The following is a 20,609-nucleotide window of genomic DNA, read 5'->3' on the forward strand; positions in this document are numbered from 1 at the left end:
TGTCAGTGATTCTCCCTGTGTGTATCCCCACATGTCAGTGATTCTCTGTATCCCCATGTGTCAGTGATTCTCTCTGTGTGTCCCCACATGTCAGTGATTCTCTCTGTGTGTATCCCCACGTGTCAGTGATTCTCTGTATCCCCATGTGTCAGTGATTGTCTCTGTGTGTGTCCCCACGTGTCAGTGATTCTCTCTGTGTGTCCCTATGTGTCAGTGATTCTCTCTGTGTGTCCCCACGTGTCAGTTTTTCTCTGTGTGTCCCCACGTGTCAGTGATTCTCTCTGTGTGTGTCCCCACGTATCAGTTTTTCTCTCTGTGTGTGTCCCCGTGTGTCAGTGATTCTCTGTGTGTCCCCACGTGTCAGTGATTCTCTCTCTGTGTGTCCCCACGTGTCAGTGATTCTGTGTGTGTGTCCCCACGTGTCAGTGATTCTTTGTGTGTGTCCCCACGTGTCAGTGATTCTCTCTGTGTGTCCCTGTGTGTCAGTGATTCTGTGTGCGTGTCCCCATGTGTCAGTGATTCTGTGTGTCCCCATATGTCAGTGATTATATATGTATCCCCATGTGTCAGTGTTTATGTGTGTGTCTCCCCTTGTCAGTACCTATATGTAAAACATATCAATGCTTACTTGAACCTCTTAAATGTCAGGAATCTCCTGTTTATCCTTCGCCTTTGTTGTCAGCCATGTAATGTGCCTAGCTCAGTAATTTTATATATTCCTGTCAAATACTAGTATTCTGCCAGGATTTCTTCACCTCTTAAAAAAATATAATAATGCCATTCAGTTGCCTGTGTTTATCATCTGAATGTCATTTTTTGAAAAGGTTAAGTAAACTTACTCTTAACATTTGTGACAAGTGAAGTATTGCCTGGACTATCTTTGTTCTCAGTTAATTATACTGTTTTGTGTCTAGCACTGGCCAGTTTAGGTGTATATGATGCAGCAACTTTTGAGAGACATGCAGTTACTGAAATGATAGCTGTGGTATGTTAATCTCAGTATGCTTTCTCTCAGCTCTGTGAACTAGAGTACTGCAGAGGAACATGACAATATGTCATTATGTTGTGACAGGTGGAGTCCTGCAGAGGTAACTGATGGGATTCTTTGTATAAGGATAAGTGAAGCAAAATGATGAGTTTTTATTTTACATTCTAAGTAAATTGAGACATTTTAAGTGCCATTGGATAGTCAGGGCTGTATTTTATTTGTCATTCAAGTGGCTGTGTTCAAAGACATTAAAGCCTTGACGAAAACTGTTTTTTCCCATTTGCCAAAAAGCTACATATCCCATGATTGTCAGTAAAAAGGAGTGCACACGCTGTGTGCTTGCATCAAAGTGAATTATTAAAGTCAAACATACAGTCAATAGTTGGCTGCCCTGGTATCCTATCCTGCAGGAATGATGGTGATTAGTCAGAGACTCATTTTTAAAATATTTGCATTTTAATGTAACTTCTCTGTTGAGCAACCGTAATATATAATCTTTCCTCCCTGTCACTCAGATATATTCTCTCCCCTCTTCCTTGATCTCTACTCCCTTCTGAAGCACCCTATTTGTAGATCCCCCTCCTTCCACCGAATGTATGTCTATTCTTTTTACTTTCAGTCAATACCTGACAATCCATACTGTCCAGCATGTAAGAAATTGACTAAAGCATCCTACTGTACCTCCAGTCTCTAATATTAAATACTGACTTGGACATTGAAACGTATAAGATTCCAAAAGGGATTGTCAGGATAGATGCTGGAAAGCTGTTTTACCTGGAGAGATTATACTCCTGAGAGTATAAAGGGTTAACCATTCAGGAACATGAAAGGAATTTCTTCAATTTGGGGTTGTAAATGCTAAAAATTCTCAACCCTGGAGGACTGTGCACGTTCAGTTATCGAAAATGTGCCAGCTGAAATGAATAGATTTTTGGACTCTAAGGGAATTGAGAAATATGGGGATCAGGTGGGAAAATGGGGTTAAGGTTGAAGGTCCGCTGTGCTGTTGACAGGTGAAGCAGGCTTGATATTCTGTACGACCTAACCTTAGGTCTTATGTATCAAAGAAAGGCAGATTAAAAAAAATTAATAACACAGCAAATTCATAAAGATTTGAAGTACCCTTAAGCAAATTGATGGTGAAGTAAATGACGTGGGAACAGTAACCAAGCAAGGGATCTTAAATTCAATAGGGCAGTATGACAAGACATTGATCAGAAGAGAGAGCTTCATACGTTATGACATTTGTTAAGTAAAGAAATGGACTGCATAGTGACTGGACAGATCCAATGGGCAAGAGTAACGTGGAAGATGAATCAGTAGAATGCATCAGTGATTATTTTTAGACCAGTACATTGCAGAACCTACCTGGTAACAGGCTATTTTGGATCTAGCAATATGTGTTGAGGTAGGATTAATAAGGAATCTCATAATTATGCATCCTCTGGGGGTGGGTAGCGATCTCAACATGTTAACATTTCAAACATTTTGAGGTAGAGCAATTCTGGAGTCAAACCAGTATCCTCACTTGAATAAGGGAAATTTGTGTGATTTTTCTTTTCTCTCCATACCTCTGTAAAGTGACCCGGGAAAGTCAGTGACAGACATTTCAGCAGATATTTCATAACGCACAGCAAAAATTTATTCTGGTCAAAAAGAACTCAATGAGAGGATGAACTATCTGTGATTAATTAAGACTGTTAAGGAGAAGGTCTAGTCAAAATCTAAGCTATTCAAAGTGTTGAAAATTAGTTGGTAGGCCAGACGATTGGGATATTTTTAAGGGATCAGCAGCAGATAATTAAAAATCGAATGAAAGGGAAAGAAGTGCTTATGAAAGTAAATTGGCAAACAAATATGAAAACAAAAAAAAAGCTTCAATGGGCATATGAAAAGAAAGAGAGTAGCTAAAGTAAGTGTGGGACCTTGGAGGATAGATCTGAAGAATTAACAATGGGGAACTGGAAAATTGTAGATAATTTAAATTAATATTTTGCATCAGTAATCATGGTGGATTACATTATAAACCTCCCAACATGAACAGATTATCAAGGTGCTAATGGGAGGAAAGATCTTGTAACAGTTTCTATCACAAGAGACAAAGTTATTGACAAACTGATGAAACAGGACCACACAGTCTCCATCTAAGGACCTCAAAGAAAATAACTGCAGAGATCATTGGACGCATTAGTTGAAACAGTCAAGAACTCATTGGATTCTGGGAGGGCTCCAGCAGATTGGAATACTGTTGAAGTGACACCCTCTTCGAGAGGGAGACAGACAGACAGCAAGAAACTACAGGTTGTTGGGAAAATGCTAGTGTCCATGAGGAAGCAATAACAGGGCACTTAGAAAAGCATAACACAATCAGAAATAATTCCATTGTTTTGTGAAAGCGTAATCGTGTTTAACAAATTTGCGAAAGTTCTTTGAGGATATAACAGGCAGAGTTGATAGAGGGGAACTGATAGTAAAGGTGGTGTTTGGATTTCCAGAAGGCATTTGATAGGAGCTCATGGTACTGGAGTTAATGTATTCATGTAGATTGAGGATTGGTTAAAATACAGAAGACAGAAAGTCAAGTTTAGTGGATCTTGTTTAGGTTGGAAAGATTTAGCCGGTGGAGTGTACAAGAATCAGTCTTAGCCCTCAATTATTCACTATCTATATTAATAACTTGGAGGAGGGGAGAGAGTGTAATGCATCCAAATTTTCTGATGATACAACAAGATATAGGAGGAGATGAGGGCATGATCTGTATGGTGATCTAGATAGACTGGATGATTAGGCAAAAATTTGGCAGATGGACTTGAAGTAGGAACTGTGAGGTCACACACTTTAGGTCACACACTGCTCAAAAAGCAATCTATTATTTAAACGGAGAGAGAGACATCAGAAAAGTGCAGTGCAGAGGGATCTGGATGTTCCTGTGCATTAAACACCAATAATTAGCATGCACTTGTCGCAAATAATCAGGAAGGCAAATGGAACTTTGACATTTATTGCTAGGTGGCTGGGATTTAAAGATAGAGTGCAACTTGTTCCAGCTGTACAGTGTGTTTTTGAGGCGGCACCTGGAGTACTGTGTACAGTTTGGGTCCCTGTATTTAAGACAAGTTGTACTGGCAGTGGAGGCAGTTTAAAAGAGAGATTCAAAAAGCTGATTCCTGGGGTTAAGGGGTTGACTCATTGAGAACAGCTAAACAGGTTAGGCTTTCATTTATTAGAATTTAGAAAAATGAAAGGTGATCTTATTGAAACAAAGAAGATTTTGAGGGATCTTGATAGGGTCGATGTTCAGATGTTTCCACGAGTTGGGGAGTCTCAAACTAGGCAATATAGTTACAGAGTAAGGAAACATTCATGTAAAACTGTGATGTGAATAAATTTCTTCCCCCAGAGGATAGTGAATGCCTGGAATTATGTACCCCAGAAAACTGTCCAAACTAGACCATTTAAAGTTATTACAGAGGAGGTAGGTAAATTTTAGAAATGTCAGCGATTTGAGGGTGATGAGCAGTCAGCACAAAGGAGCAGTTGAGGCCTGGGATGGATCTTATTGAATGTTGAAGCAGGCTTGAGGAGCTGAATGGCCTACTCCTGCTCCTATTTCTTGTGTTGCTATAGATCTAGATGACGATCAAGAGAGATTGACTGGCTATACTGAAGAAATCTATGAACATAATAAAAGAGGAAATAAGATCATGGGTTACATTAGCAGCAGATTAAAATGAGATTCTAAAAAAGTTGTGTTGCTATTGTAACGCACATTGCTTCTCATTTGGAGGATTGGGTATCGTTCTGACTGCAAACTTGTGGAAAGATGTTGTTGCATCAGAGGGGCTGTTGAATAGATCTGAGTGTCAGGAATTCAAGTGTTGTGTAATGGTTAAGGATATTTATTTATTCTTTGGAGGGTTCCTGAATAAGTGCCTTCACTCTTTCACTCGAGGATGGCTAATCCAGAAATATTGTTATTAATTTGGTGATATGATTTTTAGAAGAGGGATTAAGGGCAGAACTATTTCACCCAATGTAGGAATGTGGAATTCATTTCTGACATAATCAATATAGAAGTAAGTAATACACATGTTTCAAAGCTACTCAAGATTTTCCAGAGAAAGTTGGGAGTGATGTGATTGAAGGGGAAAAATTTGGAGCTAATATTAAGTAAAAGTAAATAAGCTTGATGAACAAATGGCTTTTTGCCAGGTTGCTAAATGGTTTGCTGTAAACTGGTTAGGAGCTCAGTATGAGAAGGATTGTAACAGTGTACTGTAAGTCCAATAATTATAATAAAAGCCTTTGTGAACCAAACACAAGAGATGAATTGTTCCGTTGTCGTGTCACATACAGTTCCAGTATTTATGTCCACATCGCTCAGTGTACTTGTACTATACGTTCCAAAATGCATGTTTCTTAAAAACTGTTACACTCTTCAAATCAGTACGGTTATCTTTGGCTTTCCAGGAATCTGTTTCTGCTGAGCTAAGTGCACTCTTTTTTTGTTTTGTTTGCAGAATGGTACCAGTTATGGATCACTGGTGAGACACAACACAGAACTGCAGAAAGCTGTCAAGGAGTTGGAGCACACGTGCATAACACTTAGAGAGGAAAATACTTTATTGGTAAGGGCTGTGTGATCATTTTATATTTCACTCAGTACTGTAGGCACTTTCTTTATCTCCTTCGCCTTATGTCTTGAGTAACCTGTCATATACGTTTCTTTCCTCAATCTTCTCTTCTACTCTTCCATCTATCCATCTTTTCTATATCTCTCTCCCTATCTCCTTTGACATTATCTTCTCCACACTCAATCCATTTCTCATTCTTTTCTTTCCTCACCCCTCTACTCTCCATTCTCCCTGTCTCATTTGGCTGTCTCCTCCTTCTGTGTACTCCTTTTTTGTGTCTCTTTCTCTTCATATTGGAACCTGGATTTGGTGCCAGTGTGATACTGCACAGGTTCCTATTAATATCACTGTTCAATCTATCGTCATTTGCACATGTTTAGCAGGTTAGGAGTACCTCCTGTTGCCAGCTTGTGTGTCAGAGCACGAGAAGCAATCCTCAGTTATGATTGCATTCTACTTGCAACTGTGAGGATCACAGGGCCACAAACAAGTTTTTAAAATGTGTCTTTTTACTCAGCGGAAGAGCAGCTCTCCCGAGACGGAGGAGAAAGTGAAGCGACTAAAACGGAAGAATGCTGAGCTGTCAAACATTGCCAAGCGGTTAGAGGAGAGAGCCAGGAAACTGCAAGAAGCCAACCTTCGAGTGGTGAGTATTCTCTGTGATCCTGAGTGATTTAATGGTAGATCTTACTAAAACCACACATCACAACCAATGGTTTATTTCCCTTTTGCAGTTTCTACTACCTTTGAACTATGTGATCTCATGGTATAAGATATATCATCATCCAACAGAAAGCACTGTCAGCCTTTAGAACTCCACTCCTGCACAGGCACACTGGCAAACATAAAATCCTCATTTCAATTCTTATTTATCTATTTCTGTGTCCTGCGATGAACATATATCGAAATCAACAGTGAAAGCCCTTCTTGTAAAAGTACAGGATTTGCAGCTTTAATGGAGCACTTTCAATGCTGTTATTTCATTTTATTCTGTTGCTTTCACTGATGAAGAGAAAAAAGAATGTTGCAACTAAAGAATGAATAAATTTAGTTTTTTGCTTTTGTTTTCAGTACCACATTGAACATAAAGTTGATTTTCACAACTCTACAAATGGAAATCTATTTTCTCTGAAATAAAAATTGACAATATTAGGACTTCCAACAAGTCAGTCAGTATCTGTAAAAAGCAAACAGGTTATGATGTTTTGGGCATACAACCATTGATCAGATTTCTAAAATTTTTAGCTTTTCTCTTTTGATTTGCTTGTTGCAGCTTAGTGAAATTAGACATGACAAAGCTCATCATATGTACTCAAACACTGCTAACTGACTACAAGCTTTTGTTCCGTTCTCCTAGTCACCAGGGAGGATCAATTGATCAAAATGACGAAAAACAATTGCAGCTCAGAGCAGCTGTGTCAGCAGGAATAAGGCAACAAACATAGATTTAAGCTTTGGATAGTTTGGTCACAGCTGGACGCTTTTAATAGGGTTTATGTTTATGTTGTACAAGGACGATGGAGTGTTCATTTATGAACTGAAAGCTCACCCCTCAGTCTTACCACAGCCACTGAAGTGGTTGTAACTGTGAACTATCGAGTACTGGGTGGAAATGAGCAGATTGCTCCCTAATCCTCTTCACCTTTTCTTCTCTCATCCTTATAACTCACCTTTGACCGATCCTGTTATTTCTCCTTTCTTTGCTGCTTTCCAGATCATTTTCTGTAAGACATCTTGGTCTCTAATTTAAAGGTACTTTGTAAATAGAGGTGGTAGTGGTTGGCAAGGTTCATTGAGTTATGCAACATAAAAGTATTTCCTCATATCTCAGATATATTTCTTAAGCATTGAGTACAGAATTTTTACTTGCGTAGGCAAGGGCTGGTGCTGGTAAGTAAGAGAAAACATTAAAGCATACCAGTAGCCCAATGTGATCCTGCTCACTTCAGTATTTGGTACTTGTTGGAAAGTGTACAGAATATGTGTTCCCTGATCGGGCTGTTAATCTGGTCCAATTAGGGAGCCCTGGCTGACAGAGATAAACAGGAGTTTCAGACATCCTGCTCACTCTGAGAGCTGGATGCTGAATCAGTGTCAAGGGCTTTCTACATGTAAATAAAGGGTGACTTGACGATGGGATATTGGCCTCTGTGGTGTTATTTAGTGATTCAAACTTAGATAGATCTAAGGGGCCTCCTTCGGAATGCATTAGCAAGGACATTAGAATGGTGGTGGTCTTCTGAGCTTTACACAGTATAGCACTACAGAGAGGAAGGTTTGCATCTTGGAAAAAGGAGGATGAGTGAGGTCACCATGGTCCCTGCAGCCAGTCGTGTATTTACTTGAAAACCTCACAATGGTCTCATATAGTTTTAGTTCAGATAACCTGACGGTGAGAATCCATATGGTGTCCAGGTACTGAGCCACCTCACCATCACATCCCACCCCCACCAGCTCTCAGTCTCCATAGTCTCAGTCAGTCCATCTCCTTGACACTTTTCACTCAGCTTCCACACTGGTCATAGCAATTTCCAGAAGGCTTATAGCCATTTAGCAGGTGAGAGGTGACAGTGGAAACTAGAACTACAGTTTAAACTTCATTAACATTTTCAAAAACATTCACATGTGACATTGTAATAATCACACGAGTAGCCATGTTAAATTTAAGAAATCTTGCTTTTCCTATTACTTCCACATGGTGCTATTCTTGTCACTTCAGTGGAACAAGAGATAAGTTGCTGGTTCCCCAAATCTTACTGCTGAGCTGCCAGTGGCAGTCATCCTTTGCAATTTGAAGCCTGTGAAGGGACCAACAACCATAGAACTAAGAAGTTACAACACGGTTAACAGCGCAGGATCTTTGGCTTGGCAGCTTATGCTGCAGATCCAGGTTCTGAAGATTTCCCCACCTACATCTGTGTAAAGGCACTGAAACAAGAGGCAGCTTGTAAGGCTTTGACTAAATGTGAGAGTACAAGGAAATGTCTGAGAAGTGTGAGTGCTTTGGCTAGAGTTCTCACTTCCATATGTGCTTTCTCTATCTTCCATCTCATGGCCCATCCACAGTTCCTTACTAGTCAAGATTCACAAAGCAATTTCCTGCTCTTCAGGGAGGAACTGAGTGACCAAGGCAAGGATTTCCTCTATCCTTTATAAAGTGGCAGCTGAGTGTGCAGGCCGTTGATGAGGGTGTGCATGCAATTGTTTGCCTGCACTGTCTGCCACTCTTTCTTGAAAGTGAACATTGATACGAGAGCCTGAGACATCCTGGCATTCATGTGAGACAGACTCCTCAAATGTCTCTCTGCAGTGGTGCACACTGCCTGTAGAACTACTGACAGAAATGTAAATTGTCCAATGTTGCTCCAGGATTGCCGTGACTGTGGATGGCACCCAAGGTGCAACACCTTCATCTAGTGAACCACAGCCTAGTGTGCCAGCTCCCTCTTGTCGATACTTCTCACTGCTGTCCCTTTCTCATTATCTGATTCTGCTCAGTTGTGATGTGTGTACCTCGTCATGTGACAACTGAGCTAACTTGCATGGTGCCCCCACCCCCCCCATCACCCCCACTGATATGTATGTTTCTGTGCTGGTGGAGGGTGAAAATGTGATGGTGCTTCCTCAGAGTGTACAGCCTCATCTCAGCAATCCTCAACGTCTTCCTGAACCAGTGATCAGAATGTTCATAGTCATCATTATGCAGATGCTCAATTAGATTTTTCAAAATTTGCTTTCTAGGAAGGTGAATAAGTGGCTGAATGCTGAAAGGGTTAAGAGCTCCAATGCGGGAGCTTAGCTTATACTTTCCCACTACAGTGCAGTGAGGAAACATTAACAGTGTTAGATAGGTTGGATGTGGTGATGTGTCATTGTCAGGTGGGATGCTCTGCTTTCTCATTATTGTGTCCAAACGTTAAACTACCGAAGTGAATCTGTCAGCAGCCTGTGATTAAAAGAGGAAAGCTACTGAAAGTTCTCATTACTCAGTAAGCTGTCTGATGGTGTGGGAGGTTTTACAATGCTGGAGTCTGGTTAGTGTTTCCACTCCTCCAAAACTGCTCTGGAATCTCCAGGAATTGAAATATAATCTTCTAAAACTATTGCAAGCAATCCTGGAGAATAATCACTGGGACCTTAAAATAATTGTGCTTCATTAATTTTCTTCGAACGACTTTAGCTTGTGAGTTGCAAAATTTCTGAAGACGAGAAGAAAGCTTTATGACTACATGGGCAGTTGGAAGTAGGTACTTCTGTCTAATCGGAGTTGCTAACCTTGAGTCTGGTATATTCACTTGCATTGCGATTGCTGCAGAAAGGTGTGAATGATTAACATCCAGTTACAGTACCAAGGTACACAGAATGCTGGGAATGGTTCTTTTCTTTGTCTTATTCACAACTATGTTTGGTAAAACATTGCATAAGATACTTGTTGAGCATGTATCCCTGGGAGTGTGGCAGAAAGCATCCCTACTGATGTGACACAAAGCTTCTTCTCCATTTAATGATGATCTGAAAAAGCTTTCAGTATTTCTGTCTTTTCACAGCAGTATTTCTCTGTAATTGCATTTGGTTTAAAACATATCTTTCTCAGAGAGAATTCTCAACAAGCGATTATGCAATTTGCTGATTGGTGCCAAATAGCCTTCTACCCCATTTCACAAAAAAACAATTGCAAGGATCTGAATTGTGATTGGATTAAGTTTTCTGCTTCAAGATCACCACCAACTTGTCAAACATCATGAAATGTAAACGCAAGGTTAAAATCCCAAGACACATTTCTACATCACAGCACAACTGAAAACTCGATGTGCAGCAAGTTTTTGCTGTTGCATTCTGCATTACTGCCATCAATGTCTCCAGCATCCATAGTTCTTTGTTGTATCTTTGAAAGAATCATTCTGCTGTTTGCTATACTGGAATGGCAGCTTTCACCTTGTGGTGAACTAAAAAGTGAAACACAGGTGTGTACGGCATTGAGGGAAGAGATAAAGACACTGGATTGAACAGAGGAATCCATTGTTTTAAGGGAATAGATCATGTGACCTTGATAGTTTTGTCTATGACTATGTAACTGAAAACAAATGAAGCAAGGTTTGATCCTAGTATGGTCAGTGGTCCAAAGATAGTTACTGTATTCAGTTATAAGCATTCTTCTGTTTATGTCCTTCACTTTCATCATTGTTTATATCATTGACATTGATTTCAGAGTACTCAAAAAGTAATAATTCCCAATATTGTCAAGTCAGGGCAATCCAAGATGACACTTGGAGAAAGGCATGTGCAACTTTCTCAGGATTGCTTTGCATCTCTTTCCAAATTCTAGGAATGTTGCTTTCAATTCAAATGCCCTATGCTCGAAACCTACACTCAACATAGCATCATTAGGGTTGGCTTACATTGTTGCCCTTATATCTGTGCAGATTGACATGTTTAGGCATTGTGTAGATATGCAGTGGAAGCAAATAATTAAATAACAACAGCTGCAGTAAAGAGTCAACTTGACTTAGGTTATGATTACAACAGCTTAAGAAAGCATAAAGCAAGAACATAGTATTTGACATGACATACCTACACTTTTCCTCTGGAACTGAATTTATTGTGAATTCTGTCATATATTTAATCACCAAAGAAAAGGGTTGTGGAAATGACTTCCATCAAAACATCCATTGCCTTTACTTTCCCATATAGTATACATTCTTGCAAATGCCCAGTACTTTGCTTTTATTCATTCATGGGATGTGGGTGTCCTTGGCTAGACCAGCATTTATTGCCCATCCCTAATTGCCCAGAGGTCAGTTAAGAGTTACCCAGATTGCTGGGGGTCTGCATCACAAGTAGGCCAGACAAGGTAAGGATGCTTGATTTCCTTCCCTAAAGGACATTAGTGAGCCGCATGGGTTTTTCCTGACATTTGACAATGATTTCATGGTCATCATTAGACTCTCAATTCCAGATATTTATTGAATTCAAATTCTATCTGCCATGGTGGGATTTGAACACTGATCCCCAGAACATTACCTAGGTCTCTGGTTTAATAGTCTAGTGATAATACCACTGGGCCGTTGCCTTTCCTATTCATCACTGAAGGACCACAGATGGGAATGGTCAAGTAGAAAATACATATATTCTAAAGTAATAAGCTTTTAAAAGTTTCTGGGCCTGTACATTCAGTCATCCAGTCTGTGTAATCTTTAACTTCAACCTCTGAACTTGTGCCTGAATGTTACTTGTAGAACTGCTTCCATTTCAGAAGCTGTTGATAACATTGCCTACCTCTGCTGTACTCATCATCAGTGTTTTGTGTATCTAGCTTAACAACTGTCTAATACTTGGAGTCAGTGCATGATCTATACAATTGCCAACAAGTAGATCAGACATTACTTGGAGCAGGTATGTGATGTACCTGCTCTAACTTTTGGCAAATGCATCTGACTAAGGCAATATGATAGATCAGAGCCACGAGGATATTGCCTAGGGAAGCAGGCGGCATTTGCAGACTTCACACATTTCTGTGATGTACAAATATTGCACCTCCAAGCATTGCACTGGGTTTAGAATTTTAATTGCGTTAAAAACTCTTGACGGTTTGAACATATTCAAATTTTATCCTTAGATATCATAAGCATTTAAGTGAACTCAGCTGTACTATAAAATATGTATCAGTTTGTTTTTTCTGGTGGATAAGACACTTTCCCTCTTTTAATATTTATGAGGATTTAAATGAGTGTCTCTGACACATGGAACACAGTCTGCTCACAGTCTTATAAAAATCTCCTGCGTTAAAAGTTCAAGACGTCAGCAGAGCACATTTAATGATGCAATGTTACCAGTCACAAGAACTTACTTAGCCTTGATCACTACACAATAATACTCTGTTCGCCTGATTTTTGGCCAAAGGCTTAATATATTGTTCCTTCCCAATGTTCAGCTAACACTCCAAGAATTCACGTGCAGAATATTTAGCTACAGTCTGTATTTCACATATTAGTAAACTGCCTCCCCAGTGGTTTTGTGATCACACAATCTAGGCCAATGGGTCCCAGTTATTATTCTTAGCTGGTAGAGAGTTAACTGATTTCATGGGCAGCTGTTGAGGGTTATAAGCAGACTCATTATTCTGGAATAGAGAAGGTGATTGATAGGCAGGGCAGCTGATAAAGGAGGTCAGGAGTGGTCCTGGGTGGGAGAGATCCAGGAAAATGAAAGGAGTGGCAGGGGCTAAAGCCAGATGAGGAGAAGATCTGTGGGGGAGTGAGAGAAGCAGTGGGAGTTAAAGCCAAGTACAGAAGCAAGCCCACAAGAGAGTTAGAGGGGCAGAATGAGTTAAAGGAGGTATGGGAGTGAACCTGCAGGAGAAACAGTGCAAGATAGATGAAGCACAGGTGTGCACTTGTGAAAGGTTCATGACCCTAAGGTAAAAAAAATCAACAAAAGAACATGAAAGGGTGATCTGACCAGGACAATAGTTCAGAAATTTCTTTGTGAGTATTGCAGTTTTAATCTTGTGCCTTAGGCTCAGAAGGTGTCTCAAACTCAGAAACTGTAACATATTACTTATCAAATTAATAAACAAGATAAGCAATTTAATGTCAACGTTCAGTAAGGCTTTAATTTATTTCTGTTAAGTTTAGTTACAATTTTATGTAGAAGAATAGGAGATCACCTCTCAGTTCACGTCTCCTTCCATGTGAGAACTCCAGGATTCTTCTTTCCTATTTGTCTCATCAGCTGGAAGTTTTTGCACTCCAGATTTCAGAGGTTAAACAGTAGTTGCAGTCAGTGTGGTGCAACCATGTTACTGAGGGCTTTTCAAAGTAGCACATTGCAAGCTATGGTCATCCCTCAGCTTAAGCATGTCTACGTAGGGTGGAAATGGGTGACCACGGGACAAATAAGAGGAACCAGGGAGGTGGTAGAGCAGTCCCATGTGTGCATCTCACTCTTTAATAAGTTCTGAATACCAGTGATGGTTTGCCTGGGGAGTACATCTTGAGTCAAGAGAATATGGGGGCTCAGCCACATAATGGGCTGAGGAAAAAAGTTGAGTAAACAGTAATGATTGAGCGTTGTATTGTTTTGGGAGTAGGGCATTATTACAGCCACAGATGTGAATCCAGAATAGTTTGTTCCCTTGTTGCTGGTGGAGTCACTGCTCTGAGTGATTACAGAATATTCTGATGGGAGAGCATGAGCAGCCAGAGGTTATGATAAAATCAGCTTGAAAGATCATAGTCAAATAAATGATGCATTCTTGCAAGTGGATTTTTGGCAATGAGGAAAGAGTCTAGCCACCAAGATCTCAAAGATAGTAATCTCAGAATGACTTCCTGTGCCAAGTATTATTGAGTATTAAAATAGGAAGGTAGATCAGAATGAATGCATGTCTGGAGAAATGGTGAGAGAAGGACAGTTTTAGATTCTTGGAATAATGGGACTGGTCATGGGGATATCTGAACCTAGTGGCTGCCTAGGCTGCACTTAAGTAGAACAAGGACCTATATCCTCATTTATCATTTGCCAGTGCTTTTGAAGATGGCTTAAGTTAGCTTAGCATGGAACCAGTAGCAATAAGAAGAATAAATGCATTGCAAAGGATCGGTAGATACAGATAGCACGACAGTAAAAAATAAATTGATATAGTATTATATAGAGTAAGTGATCGTACAATGAGATTTACCTTGGGTTTGCAGCACTCAAATGTGAAGACATAGAGCACAGTAAATAATGCTGGTGACTGAATGAATTTGGTTAGTAGTCAAGAGGGGAAGTGGAAAAGGACAGCAGAGAAGCAAAAAGAGAGGAGGAGAGATGAATGGTTGTTAACATAAAAAGAAATCAAAGCATCTTCTGTTAGTATATACATGGCAAAAAAGTACTCAGTGGAGGTGTCATCTGATTGGGGACAAAAAAGGGGTGAACGCATAGAGGTCCAGGACATGGCTGAGGTACTAAATGTGTACTTTGTGTCAGTCTTTGCCAGGAAAGGAGAAACTACCAGGTTGTGATGACATTGGGGTTGTTAGGAAACCGTTTGGCCTAAAAATTTATAAAGAGGAAGTAGAGGCCATAATCTTCTAATGCTCCCTAGATGGAAATGTGGTGCCAGAGAACTGAAAAATTACAAATATTGTACCCTTATTCAAAAAAGGATGTAGTATTCTAAAATGCAGCACCTACTGACTAATCGGTTGTGGGAGAAATTTTAGGATGATAATCTGGAGCAAAATTGACTGTCATTTGGACAAGTGCAGCTTAAGTAAGGAAAGCCAACTTGGATTTGTGAAAGGTAAATCATATTTAATTAACTGGATTGAGTTTTTGGTAAGGTATCCGAGGTGGTTGATGAGCATAATACAGTTGATGTGGTGCATAAGAACTGGAAGAAGGTATTTGATAAAATGACATATGATAGACTTGTTAGCAAAGTTGAAGCCATGGAATAAAAGGGATACAGGCAACTGGATATGAAACTGGCTGAGTGACAGGAATCAAAGAGCATTTTGAACAAAATAAAACAGGAAATTCTGGAAAAATACAGCATCTGTGGTGGAAGAAACAGTGTTAATATTTCAAGTCCAATACGATTCTGTTTTGGAATTGTTCTTGGGACTGGAGGAAGGCAAACAGTTAGGAACCCCAGGGGTCAGACTACAGATTTTCTTGATCTTTATTAAAATGAAGGAGGAGCAAGATTTTAGGGGTGTAGGGCACCATGTCAAAATTTGCAAGTGACTCAAAACTTGGAAGTATTGTGAACCATGAGGAGTATTGTAAAGGTGCTCAAGGGACCATGGGCAGTTTGATGGAACAGGCAGACGTGTCAAAGATGAGATTTAGTGCTGAGGAGTTTGAAGCAATATATTTAGGTTGGAAGACTGAAAAAAGGCACTATAAAAGAAAGAGCAAAATTCTAAAGGAGATGCAAGGACAGAGATAGCTGGTGGCATTGTATGTTGAGAACATGATTAAAAGGGAATATTAGATCCTGGCTTCATAAATAGAGGCATGGTGTACAAAAGCAATGAAGTAATGGTAAATCTTTTTAACACATTACTCAGCCTCAACTGGAGAACCATGTACAGTCCTGGGCAACTCATGTTAAGAAAGAGATGAACGCATTTAAGGTAGTGCAGAAAAGTTTAACAAGGATTTTCCAGAGATAAAGGATTCCACTTGCATAAATAGATTGAATTTGAGTTGTGCTTCTTTTGAGCTGAGAAGGTTGAAAAGAAATTGCACATGTTCAAATTTTTGAGAAACCTTTGTAGGTTAAAGAGTGAGAAATCATTCTAAATGGTAGAAGAATTGAAAACTAGAAGGCACTGGTTTAAGGCAATTGATGAAAGAAGCAAAGGCCACATGAGGAAAAACTTTTTTTGCACTGAGTGGTGAGCATTTGGAACGTACCTCCTGAGAGTGGAAATGAGGCAGAAACAATAAATGCTTTAAAAGGAAATTGGTTAAACATCTGGAGAGAAAAAGAAAAATTTCAAGGTTACTCTTCCTCAAGTTCAATAGCTTTCTTGCTCTGAGAGAGGATATTCCCACTGACCTTATATTGGTTTCCCTGCTATTATAGAGTAGGTATCATTTTATATGTATCCCCATTTATTTTTACTTTCTTAGGTTTTTGTGTATTACTTCTATCAAGATCCTGATAGCGCCTACAGAAACATGGTGGGTACAGTTAACTACAGCAGTAGCTATTTGTAATTGTAAGGACAAGTTCACAGAGTGTTTCACAGACATGTCAGCAAGAATGAATGCTAAGCCAAGGTGAAGATTAGGAGAGGTGACCAAATGCCTTGTTCATAGAGGTGAATTTTAAAGAATAAATGGAGGCAAGATGCTGGAAAGGCAGAGGGATTTTGAAAGAAAGCTCAGGAGCCTGAGCTGTCTTGTGGTGATTCTCAAATATTGGGCTGTTTTAATAAAGGACTGCAAGTCCCTGTTGAGCTTAATGTTGTCTAAGCAAACTCTGGTAATGAATGCCTATTCTGGTTGTCTGGCATGCATGCTGAAGTATACGATGCTTGAATTTATGAGAGAGTTGCAGTGGACAGAACCAAATATAATACTCAGGATAGAAGAAAGTAAAGGTTTTACAGGAAATGAAAACAGCAACTGTGTGTGAAGGAACGATTGACAATGATCAATAGCTGAGGTAGTGAATTAAATGTCAAGTATTGGGCATTTAAAACAATGCAGTTGGGAAAGAAATACTTAGAGAACGATTTCTTGCCAGTGTGGATGCAGATAGAAGTGAGACTGAAAAGGAATAGGACAATGTTGACAGTTAGGCATTTTAGGAAATGACTGGATATGGCAGAGCCAATGATCGAAGCCGTGAGAAGACAGAAAATCAAAGTAATGGTAACAGAGTGGCTGTGAATATGATTCAGTGAATTCAAGTTGGGGGAAGTGGTTTTGGGATGATTGGAGAACAGGGAGTTTGGAGGAGGGAAATTAAAGGGAACAAAAACAAATTGCTGGAAAAGCTCAGCAGGTCTGGCAGCATCTGTGGAGAGAAATCAGAGTTAATGTTTTGGGTTAAGTGACCATTCCTCAGAGGCTAACAGGAGTTGAGCTAGACATTGACATGAGGTGGGGAGAGCTCAGTTTAGAGGCTGACAGTCAATACCTAGGAGAGGAAAGCAGGATGTTTACCAATAATGATTTTAAAGGAGAGACAACTGGGACAAGAAAGAGTGAGGAAAAGAAGACCATGATGCTGGAGAAGTTACTGGAAAGTCAAAGCATGACTTTGTGACTCAGACATTCTTCCTTTGCATTGGTTACACTGGCACAGATGATGCAGGGATTGGTAAGGAACTAGACAGGGATTGGTAAGGAATTGACATCCAAAAGCCAGATCTTAATCAAAGTCAGACTGTCAGTAGGTACCTCTCGCTCTTGTTAAAAATGATCCTTAGTATCTTGCTATGGTATTTCATTTAGGTGAACTCCCCTGCCCTAGCTAAAGGCTCCAATCTGGAACATTACAAGAAAGCCTTTGCCAGGCAACGTGCCAAAGACCTTTCCGAACATGCTGATATCATTCTTGCCAAGGACAAACAGATTGAAGAACTGAGGCAAGAATGTCGTGATCTTCATGCAAAACTGGGACCATCAAAGGTAAAAAAAAACTTCTTTCAGTTTTAGAATATCATCATTGACAAGAGAATTTTTGCTGTTCAACAGATTACTTAGATTACCTATAAGAATATAAGAAATAGGAGGAGATTATGGCTGATCTTGTAACTCACCATCATTCTTCTATACTGCCTTCATATTCATAATTGAGTTTAAAAATGTCTTTCTTAAATACTCCACAAGTTCAAATGTGTTAGTTATGTTCTGACACTAAAATTGGTCACATGCAGATCTACTCACACACGTGTAGAATTTGCATTTGTAATTACTTGTATTACTCAGAGCTGCATGGAAGTACAATGAACATAATGAGACAACCATCAAGAGTAAGTCCTGTAAATCCCCAAACCATTAACTCATCATGATAAAGAGCTGAATGATAAGAAGTACAGAGTATATAAAACTTCAAGCATAGTTGGACCTTCCATTCCTATCACTAACAGCTTTGGGAAGAATGCTCCACCACCATATGGATAGAGGAAAGTCACATAAAGGTATCAAGGAATTACAGAAATGGAAAACTAAAATTCACCATTTGTCAGTTCTAAACACTGTTGAATTTATTCATGAAATTCCTCAGTCTGATTTACAGTGTCCTCTGCTTTCTGAAGTTTGGGTGTTGCAGCATGACTATTTTGTGAGTCACTGCTGAGTGTGTGGAGCTTGCCCTCTGCTGGGCATACTTGCTGTTAAAGGAGAGCAATCAAACTGCTCAAGCAGTATTCCACAGAAACAGATCATTCAGTGCGACAGGTTTGTGCCAGTATTGGTGCTTCACACAAGCAGCCTCCTCTCATCCTACTTCATCTCATGTGTTCCTATTCCAATTCCCTTTAAATGCACTAATTGCTCCATGTAGCAGTAAAAGCTCCGTTGCAGCAACTCTCTGAAAACCTAAGTTTCTCCTGAATTTCTCATTAGGCTTATTAATGACTATCTTATGTTTATGGAACCTAGTTAAGAACAGACATATAGTCACCTGTCTCATCTACTTTACAATACAGTCACCTCAATAACATTGTGATGGAGGCATTGATCATGATGCTGGCAGACTGCAAAATGATGGACATTTATGGAAACAGAGAGTGTAGTGAACTATTTTCAGAAAGATTTAAAAGTTGTTGGGCAGGCAAATGAAATGTGCAATCAGAACAGAAAATACTAGAAATACTCAGCAAGTTATACAAAATTCCCAGTCAGAGGAAATAAATGTTTCCTTGAATGAATTTTCTCGGTTTCAGTGGAAATAGTCACAGTATTTTCTCATAACTACAGAATCGTATTCCTGATATGGATCCTCGTGGGGTAACTGCAAAGAAAATAACCAAATTTAGTCAATGACCCTCAAGATGAAAAAAATTATCAGCTAGACTCCACTTTTTGTAGTCTACATTTTAACAGGAGTCCTCAGAAAAAATAGCAAATGACACATGAATAAACTGACAAATATACTTCAATTGGAAAGTTAAATTTTGCTTTAGGTGTTTGATATACTGAGAAGAGCAAAGAACAATCCAGCATCAGGACAGGCCCTTCAGCCCACCAAGCCTGTGCCAATTCCTAATCCCTATTTAGACCCACTACTTATTGCCCATACGTGATTTCTGTCCTTTGTTTGTCTCCATTTCATGTGTCTGTCAATATACACCTTAAACATTGCTAACGTGCCTGCTTCTACCACCAGCACTGGCAATGCATTTCAGGCATTCACCATGCTCTGTGTGAAAAATTTTCCCGCTATGTCTCCCCTAAACTTTCCCCCTCTCACCTTGAACCTGTGCCCTCTTGGAATTGACCTTTCCACCCTGGGATAAAGCCTCTGACCATCTGCCCTTTCTATGCCTCTCATAATTTTGTAGACCTCTATCAGGTCACCCCTCAGCTTCCATCTTTCCAATGAAAACAATGTGAGTTTATCCAACCTCTCATAACGAAAACCCTCCAGATCAGGCAACATGCTGGTAAACCATCTCTGCACCTTCTCCAGAGCATCCACAACCTTCTGGTAGTGTGGTGATCAGAACTGCATGCAATATTCCAAATATGACCTAACTAAAGTTTTATATGATTATAACATAATTTGCCAACTTCCATGTTCAGTGCCCCAGCCAATGAAGGTAGCCATGCTGTATGCCTTCTTGACCACCTTATCCATCTATGTTGTCACTTTTAGTGATCTGTATGCATGCCCAGATCCCTCTGTATGTCAATGCTCCAAAGGGTTCTGCCTTTTATTATATAATTCGCACCTGAATTTGATCTTCCAAAATGCTTTACCTTGCGTTTGGCTGGATTAAAATCTGCCATTTGCCTGTTCAACCTATTTATATCCCGCTATATCTTTTGACAATCCTCCACATTATCTGCAACCCTGGCAATTTTGGTGTCATTTGCAAACTTGCTAATCAGACCACCTCCGTTTTCCTCCAGATAATTTAGATACTACAAACAACAAAGGTCCCAGCACTGATCCCTGCAGAACACTACTAGTTACTGACATCTATTCCGAAAATCGCCCTTCCACTGCTACTCTCTGTCTTTTGTAACCAAGATGTTGAAGTGCTGTTGTTGGACTGGGTTTGACAAAGTCAAACGTCACACAACACCAGGTTATAGTCCAACAGGTTTATTTGAAATCAGGAGCTTTCGGAGTGGTGCTCCTTCATCAGGTGAAGTGTCAGGTCAGACCTCACCTGATGAAGGAGCAGCGCTCCGAAAGCTTCTGATTTCAAATAAACCTGTTGGACTATAACCTGGTGTTGTGTGACTTCTATGACTAAGCCAGTTTTGTTACCATCTAGTCAGCTCACCCAGATCCCATGAGACTTTAC

The 20,609-nt window shown here is 39.8% G+C and overlaps 1 protein-coding gene across 1 annotated transcript in view; it reads left to right on the forward strand.

Annotated features, from left to right (window-relative positions):
* Positions 1-20,609, forward strand: part of LOC109913295 (peripheral-type benzodiazepine receptor-associated protein 1-like) — a 208,984-nt gene that overhangs the window by 47,184 nt on the left and 141,191 nt on the right. Inside the window, 3 exon segments of the mRNA XM_048612371.1 lie at positions 5,509-5,616; positions 6,140-6,268; positions 17,584-17,760. Of these exon segments, the coding sequence (XP_048468328.1) occupies positions 5,509-5,616; positions 6,140-6,268; positions 17,584-17,760 (414 nt within the window).

This window comes from Rhincodon typus, chromosome 26 (genome assembly GCF_021869965.1).
Source record: "Rhincodon typus isolate 14 chromosome 26, sRhiTyp1.1, whole genome shotgun sequence".
Taxonomy (NCBI): domain Eukaryota; kingdom Metazoa; phylum Chordata; class Chondrichthyes; order Orectolobiformes; family Rhincodontidae; genus Rhincodon; species Rhincodon typus.